The sequence below is a fragment of the Helianthus annuus genome, chromosome 15 (assembly GCF_002127325.2).
Source record: "Helianthus annuus cultivar XRQ/B chromosome 15, HanXRQr2.0-SUNRISE, whole genome shotgun sequence".
NCBI lineage: Eukaryota > Viridiplantae > Streptophyta > Magnoliopsida > Asterales > Asteraceae > Helianthus > Helianthus annuus.
Genome location: NC_035447.2, coordinates 166,530,240 through 166,557,134, shown reverse-complemented (window position 1 = coordinate 166,557,134; position 26,895 = coordinate 166,530,240). Strand labels below are relative to the sequence as shown.

The window sequence follows — 26,895 nt, the reverse complement described above, 5'->3', positions numbered from 1 at the left end:
GTCACTTTTAGTTTAGTGCTTATATAGGGTCGTAAGGTAAGCGATCTAAACAATCGCTTATACTTTCGAACCCGACCCATTTGGTCGATCTTTAGGGTCCGACCAAACACATTAGGTGACCATAGGATGTAGGGAATAACCTTTCGAGGTTATACCTCATGGTCGCTTCGTTTAAGTAGTTGTGTGATAGGTAATTTATATGCCTTAGGTAAATTACCAAAATGCCCTTTTTACGCCAAAATTCATTTTAAGCATATGTAACATAACTTTTGATATCTAAACTGATTTGACAACAATATTAGACATGTTAAGGCATATTTTACTTATCATAGGGCTAGTTAGGCGGTCCGAATGCGTTTTACGCGAACGACGCGTTAAAGTAGCATAAGCTACCTAAACGGGTCGTAATGGGTCGTAACCATTTAGGTTAGGTTTCATTTTAGTATGTAGGCTTTGTTAAACCATATTACACGAGTCTCCATACTCGTTTGGTTTACGAACCCTCATTCTATCCAATCCTCCGATTTAGGTCCGGTATATTAATGTAGTTACCTATATTAGGTGTCGTTTGATATCCGTGATCTCTAGCATTGTTTGGTTGTTACACAAGGACTTCTAAGCAATCTCAAGTGAGTACATTTAACCCCATCTTTTAAATGTTTTCAAGGTGTTTATGTGAGTACATAGACCCCTCTTTTACTGTTTTCCAAACTGTTTTGGGGTGAAACACATGTGCCTACTTGTTACTTTCATGCTTTCCTGTTTTCACATCATATACTTGCTATGTTTATTAGTACATTCATAGTACATGATTTCAATACATTTTATGCTATGTATGCCCATTGTGTGCATACTTAGTACATCACTTTACAATACATTTTATGCTATGTATGCCCATTGTGTGCATACTTAGTACATCACTTTACAATACACTTTATGCTATGTATGCCCATTGTGTGCATATTTAGTACATCATTTTACATTACATTTTATGCTATGTATGCCCATTGTGTGCATACTTAGTACATCACTTTACAATACATTTTATGCTATGTATGCCCATTGTGTGCATACTTAGTACATCACTTTACAATACACTTTATGTTATGTATGCCCATTGTGTGCATATTTAGTACATCATTTTACATTACATTTTATGCTATGTATGCCCATTGTGTGCATACTTAGTACATTTGTTCATCACATGCTCACATTTTGGTATGACATTTGGTTTGTTTAAATTATACAATGTACATTCATTAACACCGATCATGCCGCCCGTTAGTAGGTAATGGTACCATAGGACTTGACAACTCCCATTCCTGAAATCTCGGGTTTGTTTGGATTGGAAGGAATGACCGAATACGATAAACAAAATAACAAGATAGACCTTTAAATTCGTTTAGGGGTCTATCACCACAGTCACAAAGGCTTGGATGTATGCATTTTCACAATACCACATAGATGTTTGTATCAGTATAGCATGCATTTGTTCCACAAAACATAACTTTGATTTAAACCAGGTTTTACTTCAATACCTTGTTTTTGTGCATTTTACATATGGTTCAATTGATATATTTCACTTACCATACATGACATTTTGGATACACATTACATGATTTACATTAGACATAAACATTTTACAATGGTGGTTTGGTTTGAGCGAGTGATTTAAGTAACGAGGCATGTGTAATATGATACAAGCATGGTGGATACGCCGCTGGTACTTCCTATATATAAGTGTTTGTATGGTATTACATATCGTAACGTTATTTGAATCATTTCAATTTGAGACATGTAAAATTTTATACAAATAACATACTTTTCACAAGACATTGTTTTACAAACAACTTATCTTATACAAACTCATCTTACTTGGTTATTCATTTAACCTTACATTTATTTATACATATCATCTGATCTATCGTTTTTCAAATGATTTACAAGACAAAGCAAATTACAAGGTTCATGACTAAACATTTTCTCAAACACAAGTCATGAATTTTATTTCACAAAACCTATGTATCTCACAGGCATTTTTATGCTGACGTACCTATTTTCACATGTGTTTCAGGATATGATGCATAGGATTTATCAAGATACACTTAGGCGGACTTGGGCCTTAGTGACAATAAAAGATGCAAGACTAGTTATTTATGTTATATTTCTTTGATTTTCAAGACATTGTAACTCTTTTATTCAATAAAACAATATTTCAATTTCCATGTGTTATGAAACAATGATTCTGTTACAACACTCCCCAACGTTTCCGCCACGTTTTGTTGTTCCATGTGGTCGGGGTGTGACATATAGTATAGATTAGTTATATATATATTATTATTATTAATATCTCTGCGTCAAAACTCGCTTAAACGCTCACTCGCACAACTCGATTTATCACAATAAAATGCAACCCAACACTTAAAATTGAAAATTATTAAAACGCCAAAACCCAGTCGTCCGAATGGGCCATCCGCCCGGATGGAGCCCATCCGGATATACCTCGTCCGCACATGAGCAAGACCTCACCCTCCACTATAAATAGTGGCCTTGTGACTTCATTTCAACTCTTCTCATCCTCTCATCCGCTCTCAGATATTCCAGCTGCGATTCAAGACTTCTTGTAAGCATTTTCCTCCGATTTCAACCTCCATTCCACTCCTACTCCATCTTCTTGCATTATAATCACAAACACACGCACACATCCTTCAACTTTACTTAATTTCGTTGATCAACTTTACTTAAAATTATTGATTTGAGACATCTCGAAGATGGTTCCACTCGTTTTGCTTAGGCAAACTGCTGTGGAGCATCACTCAATCGAGATTGAATCAAGTTTTCAAAGAAAATCACACTTTACAACTTGTTTATGAACTACTCCTTGATTTTTATGCAATATTGGTGGAATTGGGAACCCGTCAGACTTTTGACATCTCTCATTGTCGAAGAGCCGGCTCTAGGGTTGATTTCCACCAAGGAAGTGGTCCGATTTACGGGTCAGACATGTATTCCCGTCAAGAACAACGCATCTGGTCGAATGGGCTATGCCCAACCTCCCAAATGGACTTGACCTGATATTCTCTATTGTTTTGATTCCGTTAACGTACCTGTCTTCACACCAAAACACTTTTAGACAAAACTTTAACAATTTTTAATGGTTCACAAACAATCACAGTCCATCCATCCGAATGGACCATGCCCATCTGCCTGGATAGACTTTGCACCCACTCCAAATCTTTTTGCTCTGTTTTTAAACATCAGTTATACATCAGATTGTTTTCCTTTCAACAAAATAGTCATCCGTCTGAATGGACAAAGCCCATCCGTCCGAATGGACAAAGCCCATCCGTCCGGATAGACCATGTCCATCCGTCCGGATAGACTGTTGGACACTTAACTCGTTTTATACCCCACTCAACACTCCGATTTCGACCGTTTCAGCACTTAGGAAGACTTATGCTTTTGTTCCCTTACGCAGGCTGATCCGACGCTCCCTTCAATCCAACCAGACCATGTTTAGCTGTTAAACACGCACTGTGAGTATACTTGACCCCTTTTTCGCTTTAAAACACACCTTTTTGGGGTGTAACATACGTTCATACATAAACACACTTATCAAACACACTACATGCTTAAACTATTTAACACATGCGAATGACCAGTATACATATTTACACGTGATGCTTGATACATATGTGCTAGGACTCTTACTCGTTGATGTTCCACCTTAGCTAGTATGGTACTATAGTTCAACTCACACCCGACGAGGTCTAGTTAAGGGACTTCACACCTCTCATTTGCAGTCATCTCGGGACTTAGCTTGAGTGTTTGTCTTGTTAGTATATATGTTGTGTTGTATATCATTTATGTATGTGGAAATTCGCAACGCTTTTATCTATATTGTTATTATATCAAACCTGTATACTTGCCAATACATTTTGTATTGACATTATTTTAACGTATGTTGCAGGTTAAACACAGGTTATCTCGAATCAAGATTAGGCTACTTTAGAAACCCACCTAAAAAGCTAGGTTGTCGGATTTGATTTGTTTAAGAGAAGTGAACTCTATAATGACTGTTTGTTGAAATATTTGTTTATTTGTATGGGATAATGAACTTGTTAAATATTGTCACTTAATAGCTGTTATGGATTCTCTTGAGCAATCTGATTCGCCTAGTGCCGCGTCCCGATGATTCCGCCATCGGTTGGGGTGTGACAGCAAGCTTGATCACCCAAGAAATACAACACCTTATAAAAGAGCAACCTTCTTTTAGCATTAGTGCTTTGAGAGCCGAAGTAATTGATAAGTTGGGCTATACTCCTTCATACAAGAAGGTTTGGTTAGGAAAACAAAAGGCAATTGAATGTGTCTTTGGGGATTGGGATGAATCTTATATTATCTTACCTAAGTTTATGGAGGCACTTAAAAAGTTCAATCCAGGGACCATAGTTGAATGGTGTGTTTTGAGACGGACTGGTGTAGAGCAGGTTGAATTTAGACGTGTGTTTTGGGCATTTAATCCTTCTATCCTTGGATTTAAGCATTGTCGGCTAGTGATTAGCATTGATGCCACACATTTGTATGGCAAGTATAAAGGTAAGTTGATGATTGCAATGGGAGTTGATGGTAATAATCAGATATTGCCACTTGCATTTGCTATTGTTGAAAATGAATCTTACGCTAGTTGGAGTTGGTTTCTTTCTCATGTTAAGAAACATGTGGTGAAAGATACCAAAGGGATATGTCTAATCTCTGATCGTCATGCTGGAATTCTAAAGGCAGTTAGAGCCACATGGTTTTCACAGGTATTGTTAATAAAATTCATATTGATTTTGTTTTTATTTATGTCAATAACTTTCATCATTTTGTCATAGGTATTGCTTAAGGCATTTTATCAACAACTTTAATGATAAGTTTCACAACTCTCAATTGAAAGCTTTAGCTTACCGTGCTGGGAGTCAGAATCAGATTAGAAAGTTTAACTCTATTATGGAGGAAATTGGAAAAATAAACCGAAAAGCTCGCCAGTGGCTTGAGCAACAAGCATTTGACAGATGGACGTTTGCACATGATGGTGGAAAGCGTTATGGGCTACTCATAACAAATTTGTCAGAGATTTTTAATAGTGTACTCAAAGGTGCACGTTTCTTACCGATCACATCATGTGTTCAACTTACATTTTATAGACTAGTACACTATTTTGATGTGAGACGTCCCATGGGATCTAATGCTCAAGCTAATGGAGATATGTATACTCCCCATATTTTGGCCAAACAAGCATCTTCAATGTCAAAAGCTGGTGCACATTCTTTGAGATATTTTAACCGTCAGAAAGGTATATTTGAGGTGATAACTCAAAAAGGAAAAAATGTGCAAGTAGTTGTTTTGGATAAAAAAAACTTGCACGTGCGGTAAGTGGCTGATATATAAGTATTCTTGTTCTCATGTTTTGAGTGCATGTGCCAAACTTTCTTTGAACAGTTGGCAATATATTGATAAATGTTACTCAATTCTTGATTATTGGTAGGGCTGGCAAATCGTGTCTAATCGGGTTTAACGGGTCTTTAACGACGCGTGCAACACAAGTATTAAACTTGAATACAACTCATTTAACTACTTTATATCCCATGTTTATAACACAGTTTTACGTTTTATGTACGAAGAAGAAGAAATGATGGATCCTAACCTCATAATTATATTTATTTTTAAAAAGCAAAAAAATCACGTTGTGTACTTTTTCAGTAAACAGATCTAATCGTGTCTTATACAGATATCTATTGCCAGCCCTAATTATTGTGCTACTTGGTCATCTGAGTTTAGGCCACTTCCTCATGAAGCATATTGGCCTAACTCATCATCTATTGGAGAGTTACTTCTCAATTCAGAGCTAAAACTGGATAAAAAGGGCCGCCCTCGCTCAACAAGACTACGGAATGGAATGGACATTAAAGAAAGGAAAAAGGCGAACCTTTGTGGAATTTGTAAACAACGTGGTCATAACCGAGCAATGTGCCCCCTCAAAGCCTAGAAGAATGGACGCCTAAACATGTCGAGTCACTTTGACATTTTAATTTGTATTTGATATTGATATTATGAACGAAATGACTTTATTTGGTATTTTATTTGTATTTGATTGATTGAAAAGACAATTATTTTAATTTTGTGGTTGAGATTATTGGATAGTTATTGTTTTATAATATCTTTTGCAGATTTTTTTTAACTTTGTAGAATTATTGTAGAAATTTTTTATATATTTTTGTGGATTTTTCAAAGATTTTTGGTAGAATTTTTGCAGATTTTTTTTTGAATAATTGCAGAATTTTTTATTTTCTTAAAAAAATAATTACTCATATTTTTGTTGATTCTAATTCTGTGAGTAATCTAATTTTACTTAGGGTAGAAAAATAAAAAGAAATGTATAAATTAGGTAAAAAATTAAAGGGATATAGAAAAGTACCCAAATAGGTAAATATTTTCAAAGTATGCAAATATATAAATATTTTTGTATCTACACTAGTTTGGGAAAAAAAACTCGAAAATTAACTCCTAATGACAAAGCCGACACTCTTTATATGTCAACTTTGTTAAAGCAAAACTAAAATTTCTATAATGATAGAACATATAGAAAAAGAGAGACATACACATAGAGACAAAGTTCATGTACCAATATACTAGAATATAAATTATATTCCTTTAAATGTATGGTTGTAAATTGAATTAATTTCTTTCTATTTCTGTTATCTAAGAAATTCAAAGTATTTAATTACTTTTGGAGGGAATGCAACAATGCATTCAATTCTAGTCCAAAAGCTTTAGAGCAAGAAGAGTAACTAATTTAAAACACATCACGAGATATTTGTAGTGTTACAAATACATTGAATGTTACATTTTTTTTGTTGTCGTAGTATAATAAATGTGTTCATAGCTAATGAGTATAAATAAAAACCACCATCAACCAAAATATGACACACAATTGTATCTCACAATCCTCTCTATAGTCACTTGCCATTCTATTATTGTTGTCATTGTTTAATATTCATCGGCATTATAGAAAAATGGTTAGCAACAGGCTTGAAAAGCAATCATTCATTCCTACCGGAATGGAAGTTGTTTTATACAACGAGCAGGTATAGAGGATTATTTTTTTTTTTTTTGAATTTTGTTTTCATATCCGCATTCTTGAGAAAGAGAAAACATTTGATAAAAATATAAAAAAAACATATCTTGATTCGGTTTTAGCAGTTTTACAAAGTTTAATCAAATCTGCGCCAAAGAATTGAAGGAAACTTGTATGCTTTCTCTTTCTCAAGAATGCGGATATGAAAACAAAATTCAACAAAAAAAATAATAATCCTCTATGCCTGCTCGTTGTATAAAACAACTTCCATTCCGGTAGGAATGAATGATTGGTTTTCAAGGCTGTTGCTAACCATTTTTCTATAGTGCTGATGAATATTAAACAATGACAACAAGAATAGAATGACAAGTGACTATAGAGAGGATTCTGAGATGCAATTATGTGTCATATTTTGGTTGATGGTGGTTTTTATTATACTCATTAGCTATGAACACATTTATTATACTACTTCAACAAAAAATGTAAAATTCAATGTATTTGTAACACTACAAATATCTCCTGATGTGTTTTAAATTAGTTACTCTTCTTGCTCTAAAGCTTTTGGACTAGAATTGAATGCAGTGTTGCATTCCCTCTAAAAGTAATTAAATACTTTTAAATTTCTTAGATAACAGAAATAGAAAGAAGTTAATTCAATTTACAATCATACGTTTAAAGGAATATAATTTATATTCTAATATTTTTGTACATGAACTCTGTCTCTATGTGTGTGTCTCTCTTTTTCTATATGTTCTATCATTATAGAAATTTTAGTTTTGCTTTAACAAAGTTGACATATAAAGAGTGTAGGCTTTGTCATTAGGAGTTAATTTTCGAGTTTTTTTCCCACACTGGTGTAGATCTAATTGGAGTCTCCCCCCTTGTCGGACTCAAGGACAAGGGCTTTGTCGTAGGGCAAGCGGTGCTCAAGGCAGAGGCAAGCAAAGTGGCAAAACATGAGAAAGTCTGCCTGGAGAATCAACATGTGTTTGTCCCGTTTACGTTTGATACCTTTGGTGGTCTCGCTCCTGACGCTGTGCGACTTTTGAATCGGGTTCAAAAAGTCGTTAATAGTAATTCTTCGTCGCTAAAGGTTTCAAACTTTGTATTTAGTAGAATTGGTTTTTCTATTCAAAAGGGGGTGGCGGCGCAACTTGTTGACCGACTACCTGCCATTGCTTTGTAATTGCCCTTTTTCGTGTGGAATGATATTGGTTTTTTATATTAAAAAAAAGTGTAGATACAAAAAATATTTATCTATTTGGGTACTTTGAAAAATATTTACCTATTTGGGTACTTTTCTATATCCCTTTAATTTTTACCTAATTTATACATTTCTTTTTATTTTTCTACCCAAAGTATAATTAGATTACTCACAAATTAGAATCAGCAAAAATATGAGTAATTATTTTTTGTAAGAAAATAAAAAATTCTGCAAATATTCAAAAAAAAAAAAAAGTCTGCAAAAGTTCTACAAAAAAATCTGAGAAAAATCCACAAAAAAATCTGCAAAAATATATTAAAAAATTCTACAATAATTCTGCAAAGTTAAAAAAAATCTGCAAAAAATTATTATAAAACAATAACTATCCAATAATCTCAACCACAAAACTAAAATAATTGTCTTTTCAACCAATCAAATACAAATAAAATACCAAATAAAGTCATTTTGTTCATAATATCAATATCAAATACAAATTAAAATGTCAAAATGACTCGGCATGTTTAGGCGTCCATTCTTCTAGGCTTTGAGGGGCACGTTGCTCGGTTATAACCACGTTGTTTACAAATTCCACAAAGGTTAACCTTTTTCCTTTCTTTAATGTCCATTCCATTACGTAGTCTTGTTGAGCGAGGGCGGCCCTTTTTATCCTGTTTTAGCTCTGAATTGGGAAGTAACTCTCTAATAGATGATGAGTTAAGCCAATATGCTTCATGAGGAAGTGGCCTAAACTCAGATGACCAAGTAGCACAATAATCAAGAATTGAGTAACATTTATCAATATATTGCCAATTGTTCAAAGAAAGTTTGGCACTTGCACTCAAAACATGAGAACAAGGATACTTATATATCAACCACTTACCGCACGTGCAAGTTTTTTTTTTTATCCAAATCAACTACTTGCACATTTTTTCCCTTTTGAGTTATCACCTCAAATATACCTTTCTGACGGTTAAAAGACCTCAAAGAATGTGCACCAGCTTTTGACATTGAAGCTGCTTATTTGGCCAAAATATGGGGAGTATACATATCTCCATTAGCTTGAGCATTAGATCCCATGGGACGTCTCACATCAAAATAGTGTACTAGTCTATAAAATGTAAGTTGAACACATGATGTGATCGGTAAGCAACGACCACCTTTAAGTACACTATTAAAAATCTCTAACAAATTTGTTGTGAGTAGCCCATAACGCTTTCCACTATCATGTGCAAGCGTCCATTTGTCAAATGCGTGTTGCTCAAGCCACTGGCGAGCTTTTCGGTTTATTTTTCCAATTTCCTCCATAATAGAGTTAAACTTTCTAATTCGATTCTGACTCCCAGCACGATAAGCTAAAGCTTTCAATTGAGAGTTGCGAAACTTATCATTAAAGTTGTTGATAAAATGCCTTAAGCAATACCTATGACAAAATGATGAATGTTATTGACATAAAAAGAAAACAAAATCAATATGAATTTTATAAACAATAGCTGTGAAAACCATGTGGCTCTAACCAAGGAGATCCTTGTTCATTAGCTGCCTTTAGAATTTCAGCATGACGATCAGAGATTAGACATATCCCTTTGGTATCTTTCACCACATGTTTCTTAACATGAGAAAGAAACCAACTCAAACTAGCGTAAGATTCATTTTCAACAATAGCAAATGCAAGTGGCAATATCTGACTATTACCATCCACTCCTATTGCAATCATCAACTTACCTTTATACTTGACATACAAATGTGTGGCATCAATGCTAATCATTGGCCGACAATGCTTAAATCCAAGGATAGAAGGATTAAATGCCCAAAACACACGTCTAAATTCAACTTGCTCTACACCAGTCCGTCTCAAAACACACCATTCAACTATGGCCCCTAGATTGAACTTTTTAAGTGCCTCCATAAACTTAGGTAAGATAATATAAGATTCATCCCAATCCCCAAAGACACGTTCAATTGCCTTTTGTTTTCCTAACCAAACCTTCTTGTATGAAGGAGTATAGCCCAACTTATCAATTACTTCGGCTCTCAAAGCACTAACGCTAATAGAAGGTTGCTCTTTTATAAGGTGTTGTATTTCTTGGGCGATGAAGCTTGCATCTAGGTTTGGATGGTCTTGGGTAATCTTAGAATGCAAACAAGTATGTGGACCAGTATACTTTGTGATATCAAAACATCCCCTACGTTTACGTTTACATGCACGAAGTTTCCATTTACAGCCTCGTTTATGTAACTTACATATGATTTGATAGATCAAATGTCTAGGCGTGATTCAACAACCTCAAAATGTTTGTGTGTTTTGATATTGTAGAGCTTGACAGCTCTAACAAATTCTTCCTTATCATCAGGGCCGGCTCAACCATTTTGGTGGCCTAAGGCGAAGTAAAAGCTTGTGGCCTTTTTCCCAAAAAATGTATATAATTGAAAGTTATACTTGAAGGGCCCAAGTGTAATTATTTCAAAGATTGTGTTAAAATTTAAAAACAAGAAAAAAATGGAAGAAAATGGTGAACCAAGGATTTGAACCCGGGTCTCACCAACATCCATACATGCACAAAACCACTACACTACCAACCATCAATCTGTTGATAACCCACACCCTAAAGCTTTTATAAATAGACTGTGGTTTCATCAAATCGTGGAGGTCCTATAGTTTTGGTGGCCCAAGGCCCAAGCCTCATTTGACTTGGGCTTGGGCTGGCCCTGCTTGTCATTGAAAGAATCAATTCCCAACTCACACATAAAATCATTTCTACTATTAGAATGTGGTGTCATCCGATTGTCATCATTGTTATATTAGTTTCCTCTAAATTGGTATATGTTGAAGGTACTTGAACATTACCATATGAAATTCCATCTCCATCCATTTGAGTTTCATCTCCAATTCCATCTTCTAACTCATCATCCGTTTCATTTTCAATGCAGTCTACAGGCTCTTCTTCTAACACATCTTCCACATCTTCATTGTTTGCAATAGCAATCTGAGACATCACGTTAAAATCCTCATTTTGAATCATGTCAGATATTGTATTAACCCTATTCATCCTGAATGATAACATAATAACTTTAGATATAATACAAGCATGATAAACAACAAGATAAATATGATAATTCAAAATTTTATATTTGAAAAATATGACATGCTACAAGTTATAATATAACCCTAATAATTTGAATATAATAAAACTAGAATCTGTGAATATAGTTTAGTTCTTTAATATTATATCGATTCTTGGGAAAAAAACTCATCAAAAGTCCCAGTAACCAACTTCTGCCAAACAAAACTATCTATGATCGCTCTTTAAACACACCCTCCTTTTTCTTTGAATCCAAAAAAAGAAACTAAGGGCGAAATTTTCTAGAATGAGAATTGATACAGACAAATAATGGGTGTTGGTTTGTGGGTGTCGAATATATGCTATAATAATTTAAAAAAAAAGATTGGGTGGGGGTTGAACAGGCGAATTTGACTGCGTTTTAGTTCAGCGACTCCATTTGATGATAGTTGGAAATAATAACACTGTTGTTGACACCAAACCTGATGGACAGATGGACAGTTTTTAGGGAAGGGGATATCAAACCTTATGATGTGCCGCAGGGAGAAAAACTTTCGCTTAGGGAACGATGGTCGCTGGGATGATGCCCGCCAGTTGATGTCGATGGGGAGAAGAATGGACGCCGTGATTTTGGGGGAGTAGAGATCGGGGACGAACAGTTAGCTTTGTGATTTTTTTAACAAAAATAATAATAATACTTTAAATCCACCCAAATAGGTAAATATTTTTCAAAGTACTCAAATAGATAAATTTTTTTTGTATCTACACTATTTTGGAAAAAAACTCCAAAGAAATCGAACTAGAAGACATCAAGACACTAGGCATTCTCACATGTATTTTGTCATTTGTTAAAATTTGCCAGAGGTGGAAGGTTTCCATTAAAAACTAAACATTGTTTCTAAACAATAAATTTGGTATACTATTAAATTGTAACCGTTAGGGGGACGGAGTGATATCGGGGAGTGAATGTGGGGTGTTGGGTTGCCGCACGGGGAACCATTGCCACCACTTCGGTGACATCTCTTCGGTGAATGGTGAGGGACTTGATCGGTGAGTAATCACCGAGTGTTTGAAGAGGAGAGAGGTGGAAGGGTGAGGGAATTAATGGTGGGTCCCAACCCCTTCCAACTAATCACAAATTTAGCTTTTTTTTTTTAATTGTTTACCACTCTCTATGTGTTTGATTATTGCTAGTGGTTAAATGCAAAATAGGGAGTGAAGTGAGGACTTGACATGACATAATATTATTTGCTAGAAAATTGTTTAAACACTCCCCCTTAGGTGACCACTCCCTCCACCCTTATTAAGCTAACTTTATATCAAGTGGTTATAGACATGATTCTGTGATAGAGAAAATATAATTACAATAACATGTATAATGAAAATTATATAACTATATATAATATGTGCACAAATTTATAGAATTAAAGTATTTTTTTACATATAACAATAAAAAAATAAAGTCAAATTTCTAAATATTTCTTTATACAGGACAATTTTTTTTTTTTGTTTGTAATTTAACATCTTTATGAGCTTAACTTCATCTTTACAGTTGAGAATGATTGTCTCAGGAACAAACAACCCTACATAACGACTATCATTGACTTTTATTTATCGTCAAGACAAAACATATGTTGAGAGAAAACTGTCTTCTTTGAAATTCTAACGGAATTCTTTTGTCTGACGACAATAAGCGAAATCTAGGGATAAGTGTTCGAGAGCACCAATGTCCAATGTTACTTCTAGATATTATATGTGCCTCGATAACCCGATTGCCTAGTGATAGCACCTGGGGTCGATTTTCATTATATAAACCATTTTTAATCAATATTTTTTAATAACATTACTGGAACACCGACATTTAGTAATAATCGATGGTTTGGCAACCCTGAAAATTTAAGTCTTTTAAGAGTGGGGTAACTTTGTAGAATAGTAACCAAGTTTTAAAAGTGTTCCAATTAGGTCACTAAAGTTTCAAAAGTGTTCTAATCAGGTCACTCAACATTCATTTTTCATTAAAATTAAGGGTTTTTTCATCCATTTCATAAGTAACCATGGTGATGTGGATTTTTGTTTATTTTTTTTCCTTTTATTTGATTCTAACTTTGAGTGATGATGTGAATTGTAGCTTGTTTTTTTTAATTTTTAATGTAATTAAAGTGTTTTTATTTTTTATAAATATAATTTCATATACTAAAATAATCGGACCCCAACATTTTGTTCTTCATTTTTTTCTTGACACATAGAAAAAAGGACATGACTCGATTTGAATGTTAAGCTATCTAATTGGGACAAAAACGATACGAATGACCTAATTAGAACACTTTTGAAACTTGGTTACTATTCTGTGACATATTCCCTTTAAAGAGTTCCAATTTGGATAGAACTAGTATTTGTACCCGCCGCGCGTTGCGGCGGCGTACTTGACTCTTTCCGAACTAAATTTACGTCGAAATAGAGTAACTGGAATTTATACCGTCGAATGAAAACATATTATATTTTAGCCCAAAAAATGCTATGTTAAAAACTATACTAACTCGAAACGTAGATATGTGGTTCTTGAGCAAAATTTATATCGAAAGTTGAACCAAGTAAAAGATAAAGAAAACGTACCAATCCCTCCCTCATTGCGGCAGGTTTAAACAGAAACTAACTTGAATTAAATACCATCGAATCAAAACGTATGAAAGAACTGCAAGCCCAAAACAAAACCATCAAACCCCAAAAATGTATGAAGAATGCATACACAACTATTTCAACTATAATATTAACTAATTTAAACAATATGATTAAGATTCAATCCAAACACATGAAAAGAAGATTCAAAACAACACTAAACTAACCTAACAAAAAAAAAACAATTTAAAAAAAATATATAATGAAACAAAAAAGTAGTAATTTCCTAAATCTGGTAGGATATTAACTAATTTAAACAATCTGATTAAGAATCAATCCAAACACATGAAAAGATGATTCAAAACAACACTAACTTATCATAAAAATTAAAACAAAAATAAATAAAAATAATAATTAAAACTGGAATAAAGAAAGAACTCACTTACATTTAAGACTTTGAACCCAATCTCCCAAGGAAGAAACTCATTTTCTTTATACCAGAAAGGGTACAAACTGAACAAAATTCTTGATCCCACAAAAACGACACCGTTTGGATCAACAATACTCCCATCTTTTGTAACCTCTCTCTTCACTGTTCTCCTCAATGAACCAAGAGTGATCTTGGGTCCTTTCCACTTGATCTCCACAACCCTATGATAATCTTTCTCTGTGTCCGCATGTACAGGATCACAACCCCCCAAATTCCATCTTCTTCACCACCACTTTCACCTCAAACTTTCTTGATAATATTGGTGGCCAAGGTCTCCATTTCATCATCTTTACCACCATTTTGGGTCAAGATTTGATGGTGGGTGTGTTAAAGATTGAAACTTTATAGCAATTCAGATAGTGGATGTTGATTGTCTTGATGTTTTAATGTTGGGTTTTCAAGATATTGTGAAAATTCAACGTATTTTGGGTCAAGATTGATAAAGACTGAAACTTTACTGAAATTGAGAAGTTGGGTGTTGATATTCTTGGTCTTTGAATGTTGGGTTTTCAAGAAATTGAGAAAATTGAATGCAACCTTCAACGCAAACAATATGTCAAAGGGGTCAAAGGGTAGAATGGTCACTTGGCAAAGCCACCGACCTTTCATTTTAATGTTATATAAATTAGCAGAGTTCGGATCTAAATGTCATGCTCCTTGTGCTATTTTGGAAAGTGGTGTAACCTAAATGTGAAGAAAAAAACACAATAAATCACATGTAAACTCAACAAATATGTTGAACATATAAAAAGTTAACTAAATAATCATACCATTCTTTCAAACGAATTAGGAGCTTCAGGAAGAAAATCATAGATCACATATAGATCAATAAGCATCTGCGCCTCCTTGCTAAGCATATTGTGATGTTTATTAAAATGAGAGTATGAAGTTGTAACATATATTCATTTAATAACCAAATAACCAATGGGGCTTGATGTACTATTTCCATTAATTTAAGTTGGAAACAAAGCAATGAATATAGCAGATAGATACATGTAGACACCACATCACTTATTTAACCCTCTTTCACTTCACCGCACATCAAGGAAATGATTTAACCCTATTAACGCGTCTTAAAATTAATTAAAATACATACATATATATATATATATATATATATATATATATATATATATATATATATAGGATAAGGATCATGTGAGAAGTAGTAGGCTAATTGAGAAACTTGAGAAGCATTCTGGACCACACATTTTTCTAGGCCTTTCGTAATATACACATATGTATAGTTTAAAATACACTATATACATATATGTATATTGAGTTATACACATATGTATATAGTCAATTTTAAACTATACATATGTGTATATTACGAAAGGCTTAGAAAAATGTGTGGTCCAGAATGCTTCTCAAGTTTCTCAAATAGGATAGACTTCTCTTAGGATCCCTACCCTATATATATATATATATATATATATATATATATATATATATATATATATATAGGGGGCCGCTAGAATGAGAACCACCTCGAGTTGTAAGAACCGCGAGAACTACTTGATCGGGGGCGAGGTGGACCAATTTTTTTTCAAAAACGTAGATGCATGTATTATAAACACATTCGTAAAAAAAAATTAAAAAAAAAATGTTGTGCGTGTAGTTTTTTACACCACAAGTTTGTGGTTTACGAGTTCCGTAAATTTACAGAACTCGTAAACCACAAACTTGTGGTGTAAAAAACTACACGCACGGCATTTTTTTTTAAATTTTTTTTACGAATGTGTTTATAATACATGCATCTACGTTTTTGAAAAAAAAATTAGTCCACCTCGCCCCGTACGGTGTGGTTCTCGCGGTTCTTTCAACTCGAGGTGGTTTTCATTCTAGCAGCCCCCTATATATATATATATATATATATATATATATATATATATATATATATATATATATATATATATATATATATATATATATATATATATATAGGGGATGGTTCAAATGAAAACCACTTTTATTGTGAAAACTCGAAAACTAACTAAAAAAAGCCTAAAAAACACACAAATTTTTTTTTTTTCAATTTTTTTTATAAAAATCGCTAGTTTTTATATATAAAAAAAACTTTTTTTCAAAAAAAAAAAAAAATTGTGTAGTGCACATGTGTAATAATACACATGTGTAGTACACATACATAAGTATTACACATGTGCACTACACAATTTTTTTTTTTTTTGAAATTTTTTTTTATATTAAAAAACCTGTGAAATTTTGATTGCAAAAAAAAAATTAAAAAAAAAAATTTTTTGTATGTTTTTTTGGCTTTTTTTAATTAGTTTTCGAGTTTTCACAATAACTAGTGGTTTTCATTTGAACCTTCCCCTATATATATATATATATATATATATATATATATATATATATATATATATATATATATATAGGGGACCGCTAGAATGAGAACCGTGAGAACTACACAGTATGGGGCGAGGTGGACCAATTTTTTTTTTCATAAACGTAGATGCGTGTATTATAAACACATTTGTAAAAAAAATTCAAAAAAAAATGTCGTGTGTGTAGTTTTGAGGACCACAAGTTCGTGTTTACGGTTACCGTAAATCTTACCAGAAAATTTACGGTACCCGTAAACACAAACTTGTGGTGCTCAAAACTACGCACACGACCTTTTTTTTGAATTTTTTTTACAAGTGTGTTTATAATACACACATCTACGTTTATGAAAAAAAATTTGGTCCAACTCACCCCGGATCAAGTAGTTCTCACGGTTCTTACAACTGGAGGTGGTTCTTATTTTAGCGCAATTCTCTCTCTCTCTCCCTCTATATATATATAGCATGTTGTTGTGTATGTGTGCAAATTTTGCAATGCTTGATTCTCTCTCTCTCTCTCCTATTTAATTTCTTAACATGTGAAGCTTTTAATGGCTCTTCACACCCTTCAGGAGTGGTTTAACAGGTGTTAACGGATGTCAAATAGGATTAACACCTACGAGTGTTAGAGTATACCAGGTGACCTAAGAAGGGAATAGTTTGGATTGAAACAATCTGAAATGCCCTAGTTTTTTTTAATCAATAAGATAGTTAAGAAAAAACCTATACTTTTCAAACTATTTGAAATTTTTGGCTAAAAAATAAATTAAGATTTAAAAATCAAAACTTCAAAAAAAAGGAAGCAAACCCAATTATTCCGCTATAAACGAAAATAAAAAAAACATAGAATGCGCAGATCAATGAAATTAAATTTGTCGATGACAAAGATACCTCAAGAAATCTATTAAAACAAGTGGGGCTTGAAAGTATTCAACAATTAAGGTGAAGACTAGAATGAGATCCGCGCTTCTAAGAAAATGGGCCATAGGGGCATTGGACGGGGAAAAAGGGGGGAGACTGATTTAGGTGGTGGTGACCTTTGTCTAATTCTTTGAATCATCGATAAAGGATACAAGAAATATTTCGAAATAGAATTGATTTAGATTTGATTTATTTGTATTAGAATTGTATGCCCGATCAATTCATATATGAAAATCGTATTTGAATCCGAATCGAATTTAATTTAATTCAAATTCACCTTAAGCAATAACATATTTTACTTTAATTGTAAAAACAAAATGAAACGAAACAAAACGATGATATGTATGTTTTGAGAATTATGTTACTTAATTCGTTGCATATTTTGAAACCCGGACTGTCTTTTGAACTATTCGTGTAATGATGTTTAGCTATGAGGTGCCTGGTTTGGGGCATTACTAGATAATATCAGAAGTAGCGGGAGTCGGGAAAAAGCTTGGAAGGTTGTGACGTATTGGGTGTTGAAAAATATTTCAATCAAACAGTAAATTAATATAAACTTTATTAATTACCGAGTTATTGGCCAAACCAGTTTGTTCCAACTTTAGCAAACTGATTAAAGAAAGGTAGAAGAAGACTGTCCCGTTATCGGACGAATTAAAGAACACACAAAATTAAAACCAACCTGGCGTTTAAGAAAGAAGATCCTTGAACTGCACGGATGATTCCTCTCCTTAAAGGATTTTACGCGCTCGTATTGCTGTGAGCTACAGCGTAAACTCCCAGGATTTAATGCAGAACTGATCCGGTATTCCAACAGCAATGGAAACCAGAAAAACGCAGAAGCTAGAGAAGAAACTGGAGCACACAAAGGTGGGAGGTGGCTGTGAAATTATGTGTGTGTGAATGGGTAGCAGGAGGCCTTTATTTATAAACTGAGATCATACCAGAGAATGAGAAAAACGAGGAGTGGGATAACCATCCAGAACCAAATTCGGTTGCTGGAGATATCCAACACTAATTCGAATTGCTAGAGATAATGAGATAACCCCCACTGTTTCGAATTCATCTCTATCTCAATCTTATCTCATTCGATCCATAGATCTGACGCACCTGAACCGGACCTTAGCTAAAAATAAAAGCTCCTCGTGACGACGCGTACGTGCAAAGTGCGGGGTGTGCCTCAAACGCGACCGCTCGGCTCGGCTCGGCGCGCGTGTGGGCTTTATCCCCTTCTCAACCCATCTAACACTTTGGTGGCCCATAAGGAGTAATCCCTTATTAACCACTCAAATTTCACTTCCCTCACCAATGTGGGATGGAGGAAACATACCAACTTATATGTTTCCCTTTAATATTTCCAACATTGGGTCTGCAAAGTAGTTGGACACCTCGAGATTTAATGTCCAAATAAAAAAAAAACAAAAAACCTTTTGAGGTAAATAATACTTAGTACATTAAAGATGCACTAGTCTGCAGTATGGAGGTAGATTGAACTTTTGGGTTATGGATTCAAGTTCTTCGTGTCACGCCATGTAGATTGTACGATGGTGAATTTGAAGGTTGGTAACTTTGAGAATGTACGTATTGCTATTGGTCAAACTTTTGATGTTACATGCTTAGGTGATGTAAATTTGGCAACTCCATTGGGGACCATTTGGAATTTAAAGAGGATCAGGGTTATTCCAGGTTTAATGACTAATTTTATCTATGGTAGTCAACTAGATGAATATTGGATGGAGGTGAAATTCAGTGGTGGTGAATGGAAGGTAATTAATGGTAACCTAGTAATTACTCCTGGAAACAAGAAAGGAGCATTGCACATGATGGAAGTATCTGCTAAAGAAAGTATAAACGACCCTCAAAACAAAGTTGGGTTCATTGAGTCAAAGGGGCAAAAGAGGGTTTGTATTTCAAGGATGAAGCCTAGTGCCAAGGTGATTAAAGCTGAACGAGATTAGTGGTCAAAGCTAGGTCAGGGGGTTTGGTGATAGTAGGAGCACGATATGTGTTCCGGGCACAGTTAGTAAACTTTGTTAAGTTTTGATGACCGGTATTCCGACTGATAAAATATCTCATGTGAAACACTTGTTGAATTTGGAAAGTGTTAATGGTCCTTGGTGTATCTTTGGATCTGATGGAGTGTACAAGCCAGTTGAGGCAGAGGATGGGTAAGTAACGGCGTTTGCTACGACGACTAGGTCTAACATGATTGTCGGGTTGGAGCTCGGGGGAGTTCAGCTAGCCTTTCTTGTACTTGATGAGAGGGGTAGTTGTAACTAGGGGATGTGACTGAAGTCGTAGCTTATTTTTGGGAATTGAGGCTTGGAATACGTGAATGTGAAGACTACTGAACAAACTGGTGATGTGTTTACTCGGATGGACTTTGTGGACTGTGCAAAGCCTTCAAATGGGAAATTGTTAGGTTTAATGAGTGAAGGCTTTGGGTTTTTGGGTTTAAAGTAGGTGGCAAAGAAGAAATCAGTTTGGGATGGTTCTAATTTTTAACTAGGGGCCCATTATTATGTTTCTTATTGACTAGGTTATTAACCCTAATCCAATCTTATGTATACTCATGATGTAATTATATTATTTGAGCACCTAATAAACGTCATACATATTTGCAGCTCATGGACATAGGTTACCTTAATCGAACCACATAAAATTTTGTGTGCTTCATTTTCTTGCATTGGTGTGTATCGGTGAGAGAATACAAAGTATCTTTAACCAAGGTAGCACCTTAGTTTTATACTCAAAACAAAACGAGACATCTCAAACAGTTAACATAATTATACATAGGACTTACATTGTGTTAGACAACATAATCGTAACGATTAGTTGAAACTACTGGACTTTCTTGTTTCCTCTATTATCCATACGTTGTAACTGTGAGAAACCAAGCTGCAACAACTCATAGTGTTGCCCATTAGTAGGAACTCCATAGTGCTTAGTAGAATGTGTGCCATCAACAGGAACTTTTGGTTGCACAAGCGGTAGTAATGCATGACATCATTCTACTGTTTAGTAGTAGTCCAAAACCATCGAGTAACTTAGTAGCAACCGAGCTCATCAATAGTAATATGCGCTTGTCAATGGTAACATGTGCCTGCCATCCATAACAACCTAAAGGCGGTTCACGGTGATGTGAAGTGCAAAATGTGCAATCAAAGCGTCATGTTGGGACCATCACCCATGATCACAAAACGCGCAAGGGTGCGTAGCACCCTGTAATGTCACATTTATTTCCTACGACTAAGGTAACAACATTTAAGAAAGCGTCCTACTTATGTATTACTACAAGGTTCTATATTTTTCCAATGTAGAACATGCTCCCATCCATTTTCTTACATTTTAAACAAATAACTATAAGCATTGATATCTCATTTATTTTACCGTTGTTTTAACAAAGAGAAAGCAAACCCATTCCGGTATATAATAATTCTATTTATAATAGTTACGTTTGTAGTGTAAGTTAGTGAAAACTATATTTAATAGTTCCTCACAACTCTACTATTTATATTTTCTCTATTTTCCAACATTATTCTTATGTGTCTAGTTAATCAAGTTAAAGTTACAATTTCGCTTATGATAAAATATAAGACCAAGGGGTGTGGGGGGACTATCGCGTCGCAAACGACAAGAATCAGCCGGTGGAGACGAGCCTGCAACAAAGTTTGTTCTCTCTCTCTCTCCTTGTATTATATATTGGTTTTTAATTAAACTTGGGTAGTCCTCCACACCCTTAGGTAGTCCCCAGGAGAATGGTCCTCCACCCAATGTGACGTGACGCCTACGAGACGGATAGTCCCCAAAGAAACTACCCAAACCACACCCTTTGGTCTAATAATATGATGATAAAGAAGACATCAAATCAGTAAAAATAATTGTCCTTTTACATAGACTAGGTGAACCCAAAGTCATAACAACCTAACAACAAACATGCTTCCCACCAACCAAATATTGCATTCATAATTCATGCTTACCTCATTCTCACATGGAACATTTTTCAACCAAAAACAATAAAATCTCATAAACTTACACAAAAATATGAAACTACAAACATTTTTTACTATTAGCTTTTTGTTTATAACAAACACCCTAATGGGATCTTCATACTTTGTTACATCATTTATCCATTCTTCAAGGTCACACCCATGGGGCTGTTGCTTGTACCGTGTCGCAACACTTCGCCTAGGGGCCCACCCGGCACCCGGTGTTCCTGTTTACCCACCCCTAACCCCATTCTAACGGGAGAAAGGTCGAGCCTTTCGCTAGTGGTTGAGAGTGTGGTTTGGCTAGAGTGAGGCCAATCTTCCATGAATTGGTGTAGGAGATGTTCGGATTTTGCATCACTTTTATGCACCGGATTTATCAAGGAGTCGGAACAAACAACCCCAAATTCGGTATTGGTTGATTGTTCTTCTGGATTGGAAAATTGACTCTTTTTTAGCGGAATGGGTGATGAAGATAACATCGAAACTACATTGGCTTCCATATTTGCCTTTCTGTAAAATACAACATTTGTAGCATCGACACAAATAAATAAATAAATAAATAAATAAATAAATCAATAAATAAATATACATACACATAACTCGTATGTGTACACGTGTCATCTTCTCATAACTTCTTACACTTAAAAAAAAAGACCTTAACTCACATACTTACATGTGTCATGTGCTGTACTAGTAACTTGTTACAATGTTTTTGTAAGGAATCTTTTTAGCTTCAAATTCCAATTTTGCTTACTTTTGACTTTCAATCTAGGTCCATTGTATTTTGACTTTTGTTTCAAATACAATGTCTTAAATATGTGTAACTTCAGGTAATATAATAAATTTACTAAAATCTAAATTTGAAAGGGTACCTGTTATCTTGAGAAGCCCCTTTGGAACCCGGTATGCCGTGGCCGAGGGCGGCGGAGCCGGTGGTTAGCTTGGCGGCCGCAACGGTGGTGGTGGGTGGGAGAGAATGGCAGTTTTGAGCTTCCACATGCTTTCTTGAACGGTGTCGGCCTCTGTTGATGTGGCGCTCGCAGTACTTTTGGTCACCAACCGCGTTCTTGGCACACCGCCATTTCTTCCCGTCCGTCCTCCGGCACCTCCCCGGCTCCGGATCCGACCCGTTTCCGAACCCCACGTGCAATGCACCCCATCCAACTGATCAAAATCAAACAAGTATCAGAATCTTGAAAAACCAAACTAAAAAATAAAATAAAAATTGTCTCCATCCTTATAATTTAACTAAAAGTCACATTTATCTAAATGTTACTTAAATACGAGAAAAACCCTTTTATCCGTCCTATAATTTAATTAAAAGTCACATTTCTCTAAATTTTGTTTATGACGGATAACGTAAATATGAGAATGCAAACGCTGACGGATGCTCTTACAAGTATTTTGTCTAAAATTTCCTCGCGAAAACGCAGCGGTTTCGAGGGCTTTTCTGATGGGGATAAGGAGATTTGAGGGAACAGTTGCATTAGCAGTTATGTATTTGTAGATCAAAGCTTGGTGTTCTAACTCCATCCACTGTGATGGTGTAAACTGCCCTGCAACACCATAACCTGCAACTAATTTAAATAAATATAATAAATAATTTTTACAAAAATTTACTGTTGAATTTAACAGAAATGATTCTCTAAAATAGTGAAAATGGAAATTTCCATACTTATAAAAATCAACAACTTGTCTGCAACATTTATGGTCTATACTGTCAATCATAGTGTCATTCTTTACATGTCAAAAAACATGTTTTTTTTTATTATCAATTTTTTTTATTTAAAAAAAAGAAATAAAAAAAAACACAAGCCCGTGATTCTAAAATAAATTTTTTTTTCAAGAATCACCAGATAAAGATTACAAAACCCCATCTCAAATTTCTTAATACAAACATATAAAAAATAATAAAAAAATAAAAGAGGGAGGGAAAATGAAGAAAAAGAAGTGAAGGTACTTTGTGAGTTTGGTAAAGAAAAGCTAAGCATATGCTGAGCGGCATTAGAAGATCTGTGATGTTGAAACAGCATTGTCTTGGAGATATCATCTTGAGCAATGGCGGAAACAGAGGATGTTTGGTTACAAAACCCACCTCCGGATCCGACCCATTTGGTCTTATGGTCCGAATCTCCCCAAGAGATGACATTACTTTTGTTGTTTTCTGAAGACATCAACCCGTTTAACGCCCCAAAATCCATATACTTTGAGTTAGTTTTGTAGTTGCAGAGAGTGTGATTACATGAATGCTAGAGGCCGGGGGAGTGAGGGAGTAAGTGAGTGTGTTTGTTTGGTTTAGAGTGATGGTGTTTATGAAGGATAAAATGGTTGAATTTTCCGACTCATATTGGATTTAAATAACCCCAACTTTCACCAATTGACTGATAACACTTCTAACTTTTGATTTGTACTACACAACTTTCAATTTGTTGGCTGGTAGCACTTCTAAGCTAAGTGAACTCGAACCCAGTTAGTTTTTTTTCTGACTTGGCATCTAATGTGGAACTTTTTGATAATGTGGCAGCTGACTTGGCTTTTTGATAACGTGACAACTAAGGTGGCATTTGACGTGATGACATGGTAGATGACGTGGCACTAGTTTGGTGACGTGGTAGTTGATGTCAGCAAACTGAGTTAGTGTTAGACTGTTAGGTTAGTTTTGAAATGTTATTGGCCAGTAAGTTGAAAGTTATGGTGGTATGACACATATCGAAAGTTGTGAGTACTATCGACCAATTGGTGAAAGTTAGAGTTATTTAAATTTAATATCCCATTTTGTGAAAATAAATACTAAGATGTAATAAGTAAGTTTAACCATTTTCCATTACATATTTTAACATTTTATTATTATTATTTAACTACAAACTCACACAACAAATTTACATCATTTGACCTAGTTAAAATTTTACCACTTGAGAGGGGTATCATTTCAGACTTTCAGTACCTTACATGCCATTTGGATGTTATTAATTAAATACTATAGTAAATTAGATAAAATAGTTAATAGGGGTTGTGCAAATGGTGGTTTGATTTGGTTTTTATCCTTAACCATAATCGTAACAATTTGAATATGTTTGAAGTTTCCGTTGTTGAACGGCTTGAAGCTACTATTGTTGAATGGTTTGAAGTTGTTATTCTAGGTTTGAAGCCGCCGACATAAAAGGGTCGAGGGACTAACACAGAGCTCGTAACACACAAAATTGAATATAAACAAGTTGAAATACATAGTTCTGTTCGGCCATGGTTCGATAACGGGACACTCTTAATCATATCCATCAGTTTTAACGGTTTTCCGTTAAAGTCGGTGAGGCTATGATTTGATTATTGGTTAATAGTCGGTTATGGTTAAGATTTGCTTACCCCTAATAGTTACCGTGGTTTTATACGACTTTAATCTCTTGTTGACTTTAATCTCTTGTTGGTTTTATACGACTTTACCTTTCACATCTCCATCGCCATCCCACACATTGGGGGTATAGAAATAGTTATTGTCAATCCATTCTCAAAGTCCCCTGCCTGCCGTCATATCATTACCATTAGTAGTTAGATTAATTTTATATTTTTTTAGCCAGTATAGAGTTTTATTTTAATTTAAAACTATTTGATCGTTTTTATAGATGATAAATAAATAAAGTAACCAGATGCTTATTTTATTTGGAAAGCGCTAAATATATGGTATAAGCTATCGATTAAAAAATAACAGTTAGAATTTTAGGGGTTGTTTTTTTACCTCTTAATGAGGCTCTTAATGGTTCAGACCTCTTACTGGTTCAGCACTTAATGGTTCAGTTTGTTTCACGAGCAGATGCCTGAATGGTTCAGACGTTTGCCTCTGAATGGTTAAGATTTATAAAGAGTCTGAATGGTTAAGACCTCTAATTTGAATTGGTCAGACATTTACCTCTGAACGGTTAAGCATTATACAGGCTCTTAATGGTTCAGACCTTTACTGTGTCAGTACTTAATGGTTCAAACCTCTTACTAGTTCAGCACTTAACCATTCAGATGTTGCCAAACAACCCCTTAAACAGTCATCTTCTCTAGCTAATAAATTCAATAAAATTTTCTGTATAATAACATATGCATAATAAATTATAATAGAGAAAAAATTGTAATCCAAATTTCTTTCATTTTGGGGGTATAAGATATGCCTATAGCTTGAAAATGATTATTATTTTACTTTTTAACAATACAAAAATTTCATGGAATTTTATACTTTTCAAATAATTTGAGATAACGAGTACTATTTCCAATTATTATTATTATTATTATTATTATTATTATTATTATTATTATTATTATTATTATTATTATTATTATTATTATAATATTTTATTTTATTTTGATGAAGGAATTTAAGGGAGCAAAGATATATATGGTTCATGGCTTCCTATGAGCCGACAGGAGGTTTGTGGTCCTACTTACTGTGGAATGAGCTAATATTGTTCGTACACACGTTCTCTTCATCAACTCTACATAACAAGACAAGACCTCTTATTTATGAGATTGAAAATCATAAAGATAACGATTTTTAATGTTTTCGAAACCAGGAGGGTTGTTGAATCATTAGACTTACACGTTTAGTAATCATATACTTCGGACAGTATACAAAGACATGATAAAAGATATAACTAACTTATAAATTATGATTTTCGAAAAAATGATAAAATATCTCGATGATTCGTATAATCTTACTTATAAATTAAAGAATAACAAAAAAAAAGGGTGGGGGTTAGGCCCAAATGACAAAGCCATTGAAGTTAAAGTGTTACTCTCCTTGAGGTCAAGGGTTCGAGTCCCGTCGAAGACGAATTGGTGTAAAAAAACTGCTGTTACAAAAAATCTTAAAATTATGCACAATCCCCGCATGAGTCTTCATTTTACTCATTTTCATTGTTAGTCGATAAACATGTACAGAGTAAAAGTGGCTAGGGTTTTATTATAATAGAAAAACAGTATGTACAAATGAAAGACAAATACACCTTATATAGCCGGTTTACAAGCTTAGTAGCTTTTTTTTTTTTGAACGGCGAAGATTCTATGATATATAGAACAAGGGCCAGCAAGCTGTAAAACCCAAAAGTACAGGAAACAATAACAAAAGCAAAATAAAAGATACAAGGCTGAATCAAACCAAAATTACAATCC

General features: G+C 34.4%; 3 protein-coding genes across 4 annotated transcripts; 1 reads left to right on the top strand and 2 right to left on the bottom strand.

The window, feature by feature from the left end:
* Nucleotides 1–4,415: 4,415 nt before the first annotated feature.
* On the top strand, nt 4,416–6,031 carry LOC110914385. Its single transcript, XM_022159180.1, has 4 exons — nt 4,416–4,798; nt 4,878–5,414; nt 5,531–5,588; nt 5,774–6,031. Exons 1-4 carry the CDS (start codon nt 4,416–4,418, stop codon nt 6,029–6,031), a joined length of 1,236 nt encoding a protein of 411 aa, XP_022014872.1.
* A 2,661-nt stretch (nt 6,032–8,692) lies between these two features.
* LOC110914384 lies at nt 8,693–15,085 on the bottom strand. The gene is made up of 5 exons (XM_035984505.1): nt 14,446–15,085; nt 13,997–14,075; nt 9,805–11,308; nt 9,345–9,743; nt 8,693–9,238 (listed from the first exon to the last, which is right to left on the bottom strand). The coding sequence occupies exons 3-5, from the start codon at nt 10,228–10,230 to the stop codon at nt 8,846–8,848; spliced, it is 1,218 nt and encodes a 405-aa protein (XP_035840398.1). The 5' UTR covers nt 10,231–11,308; nt 13,997–14,075; nt 14,446–15,085; the 3' UTR covers nt 8,693–8,845.
* Nucleotides 15,086–21,695: 6,610 nt separating this feature from the next.
* On the bottom strand, nt 21,696–24,057 carry LOC110912715 (growth-regulating factor 1). Of its 2 annotated transcripts, none has more exons than XM_022157515.2 (4): nt 23,708–24,057; nt 23,145–23,318; nt 22,620–22,911; nt 21,696–22,257 (listed from the first exon to the last, which is right to left on the bottom strand). In XM_022157515.2, the coding sequence occupies exons 1-4, from the start codon at nt 23,946–23,948 to the stop codon at nt 21,882–21,884; spliced, it is 1,083 nt and encodes a 360-aa protein (XP_022013207.1). In that variant the 5' UTR covers nt 23,949–24,057; the 3' UTR covers nt 21,696–21,881. The 2 variants fall into 2 exon arrangements, with proteins under 2 accessions (XP_022013207.1, XP_022013206.1); XM_022157514.2 differs by having other exon boundaries at nt 23,145–23,324; nt 23,708–24,056.
* Nucleotides 24,058–26,895: the final 2,838 nt, after the last annotated feature.

Bases quoted from the DNA above. Each gene is read 5' to 3' on its own strand.
- LOC110914385 (XM_022159180.1), top strand. From the start codon at position 4,416: ATGGAGGCACTTAAAAAGTTCAATCCAGGGACCATAGTTGAATGGTGT. The intron at 4,799-4,877 runs GTTTTCACAGGT...ATTTTGTCATAG, and splicing joins AAGGCAGTTAGAGCCACATG to GTATTGCTTAAGGCATTTTA. The intron at 5,589-5,773 runs GTATTAAACTTG...TGTCTTATACAG, and splicing joins TAACGACGCGTGCAACACAA to ATATCTATTGCCAGCCCTAA.
- LOC110912715 (XM_022157514.2), bottom strand. From the start codon at position 23,948: ATGGATTTTGGGGCGTTAAACGGGTTGATGTCTTCAGAAAACAACAAA. The intron at 23,325-23,707 runs GTACCTTCACTT...TATTTAAATTAG, and splicing joins TTCTTTACCAAACTCACAAA to TTGCAGGTTATGGTGTTGCA. The intron at 22,912-23,144 runs GTAAGAGCATCC...GATTTTGATCAG, and splicing joins AAATTTTAGACAAAATACTT to TTGGATGGGGTGCATTGCAC.
- LOC110914384 (XM_035984505.1), bottom strand. From the start codon at position 10,230: ATGGAGGCACTTAAAAAGTTCAATCTAGGGGCCATAGTTGAATGGTGT. The intron at 9,744-9,804 runs TAAAATTCATAT...TTTTGTCATAGG, and splicing joins GTTTTCACAGCTATTGTTTA to TATTGCTTAAGGCATTTTAT. The intron at 9,239-9,344 runs TAAGCAGCTTCA...ATGTGCAAGTAG, and splicing joins CTCCCCATATTTTGGCCAAA to TTGATTTGGATAAAAAAAAA.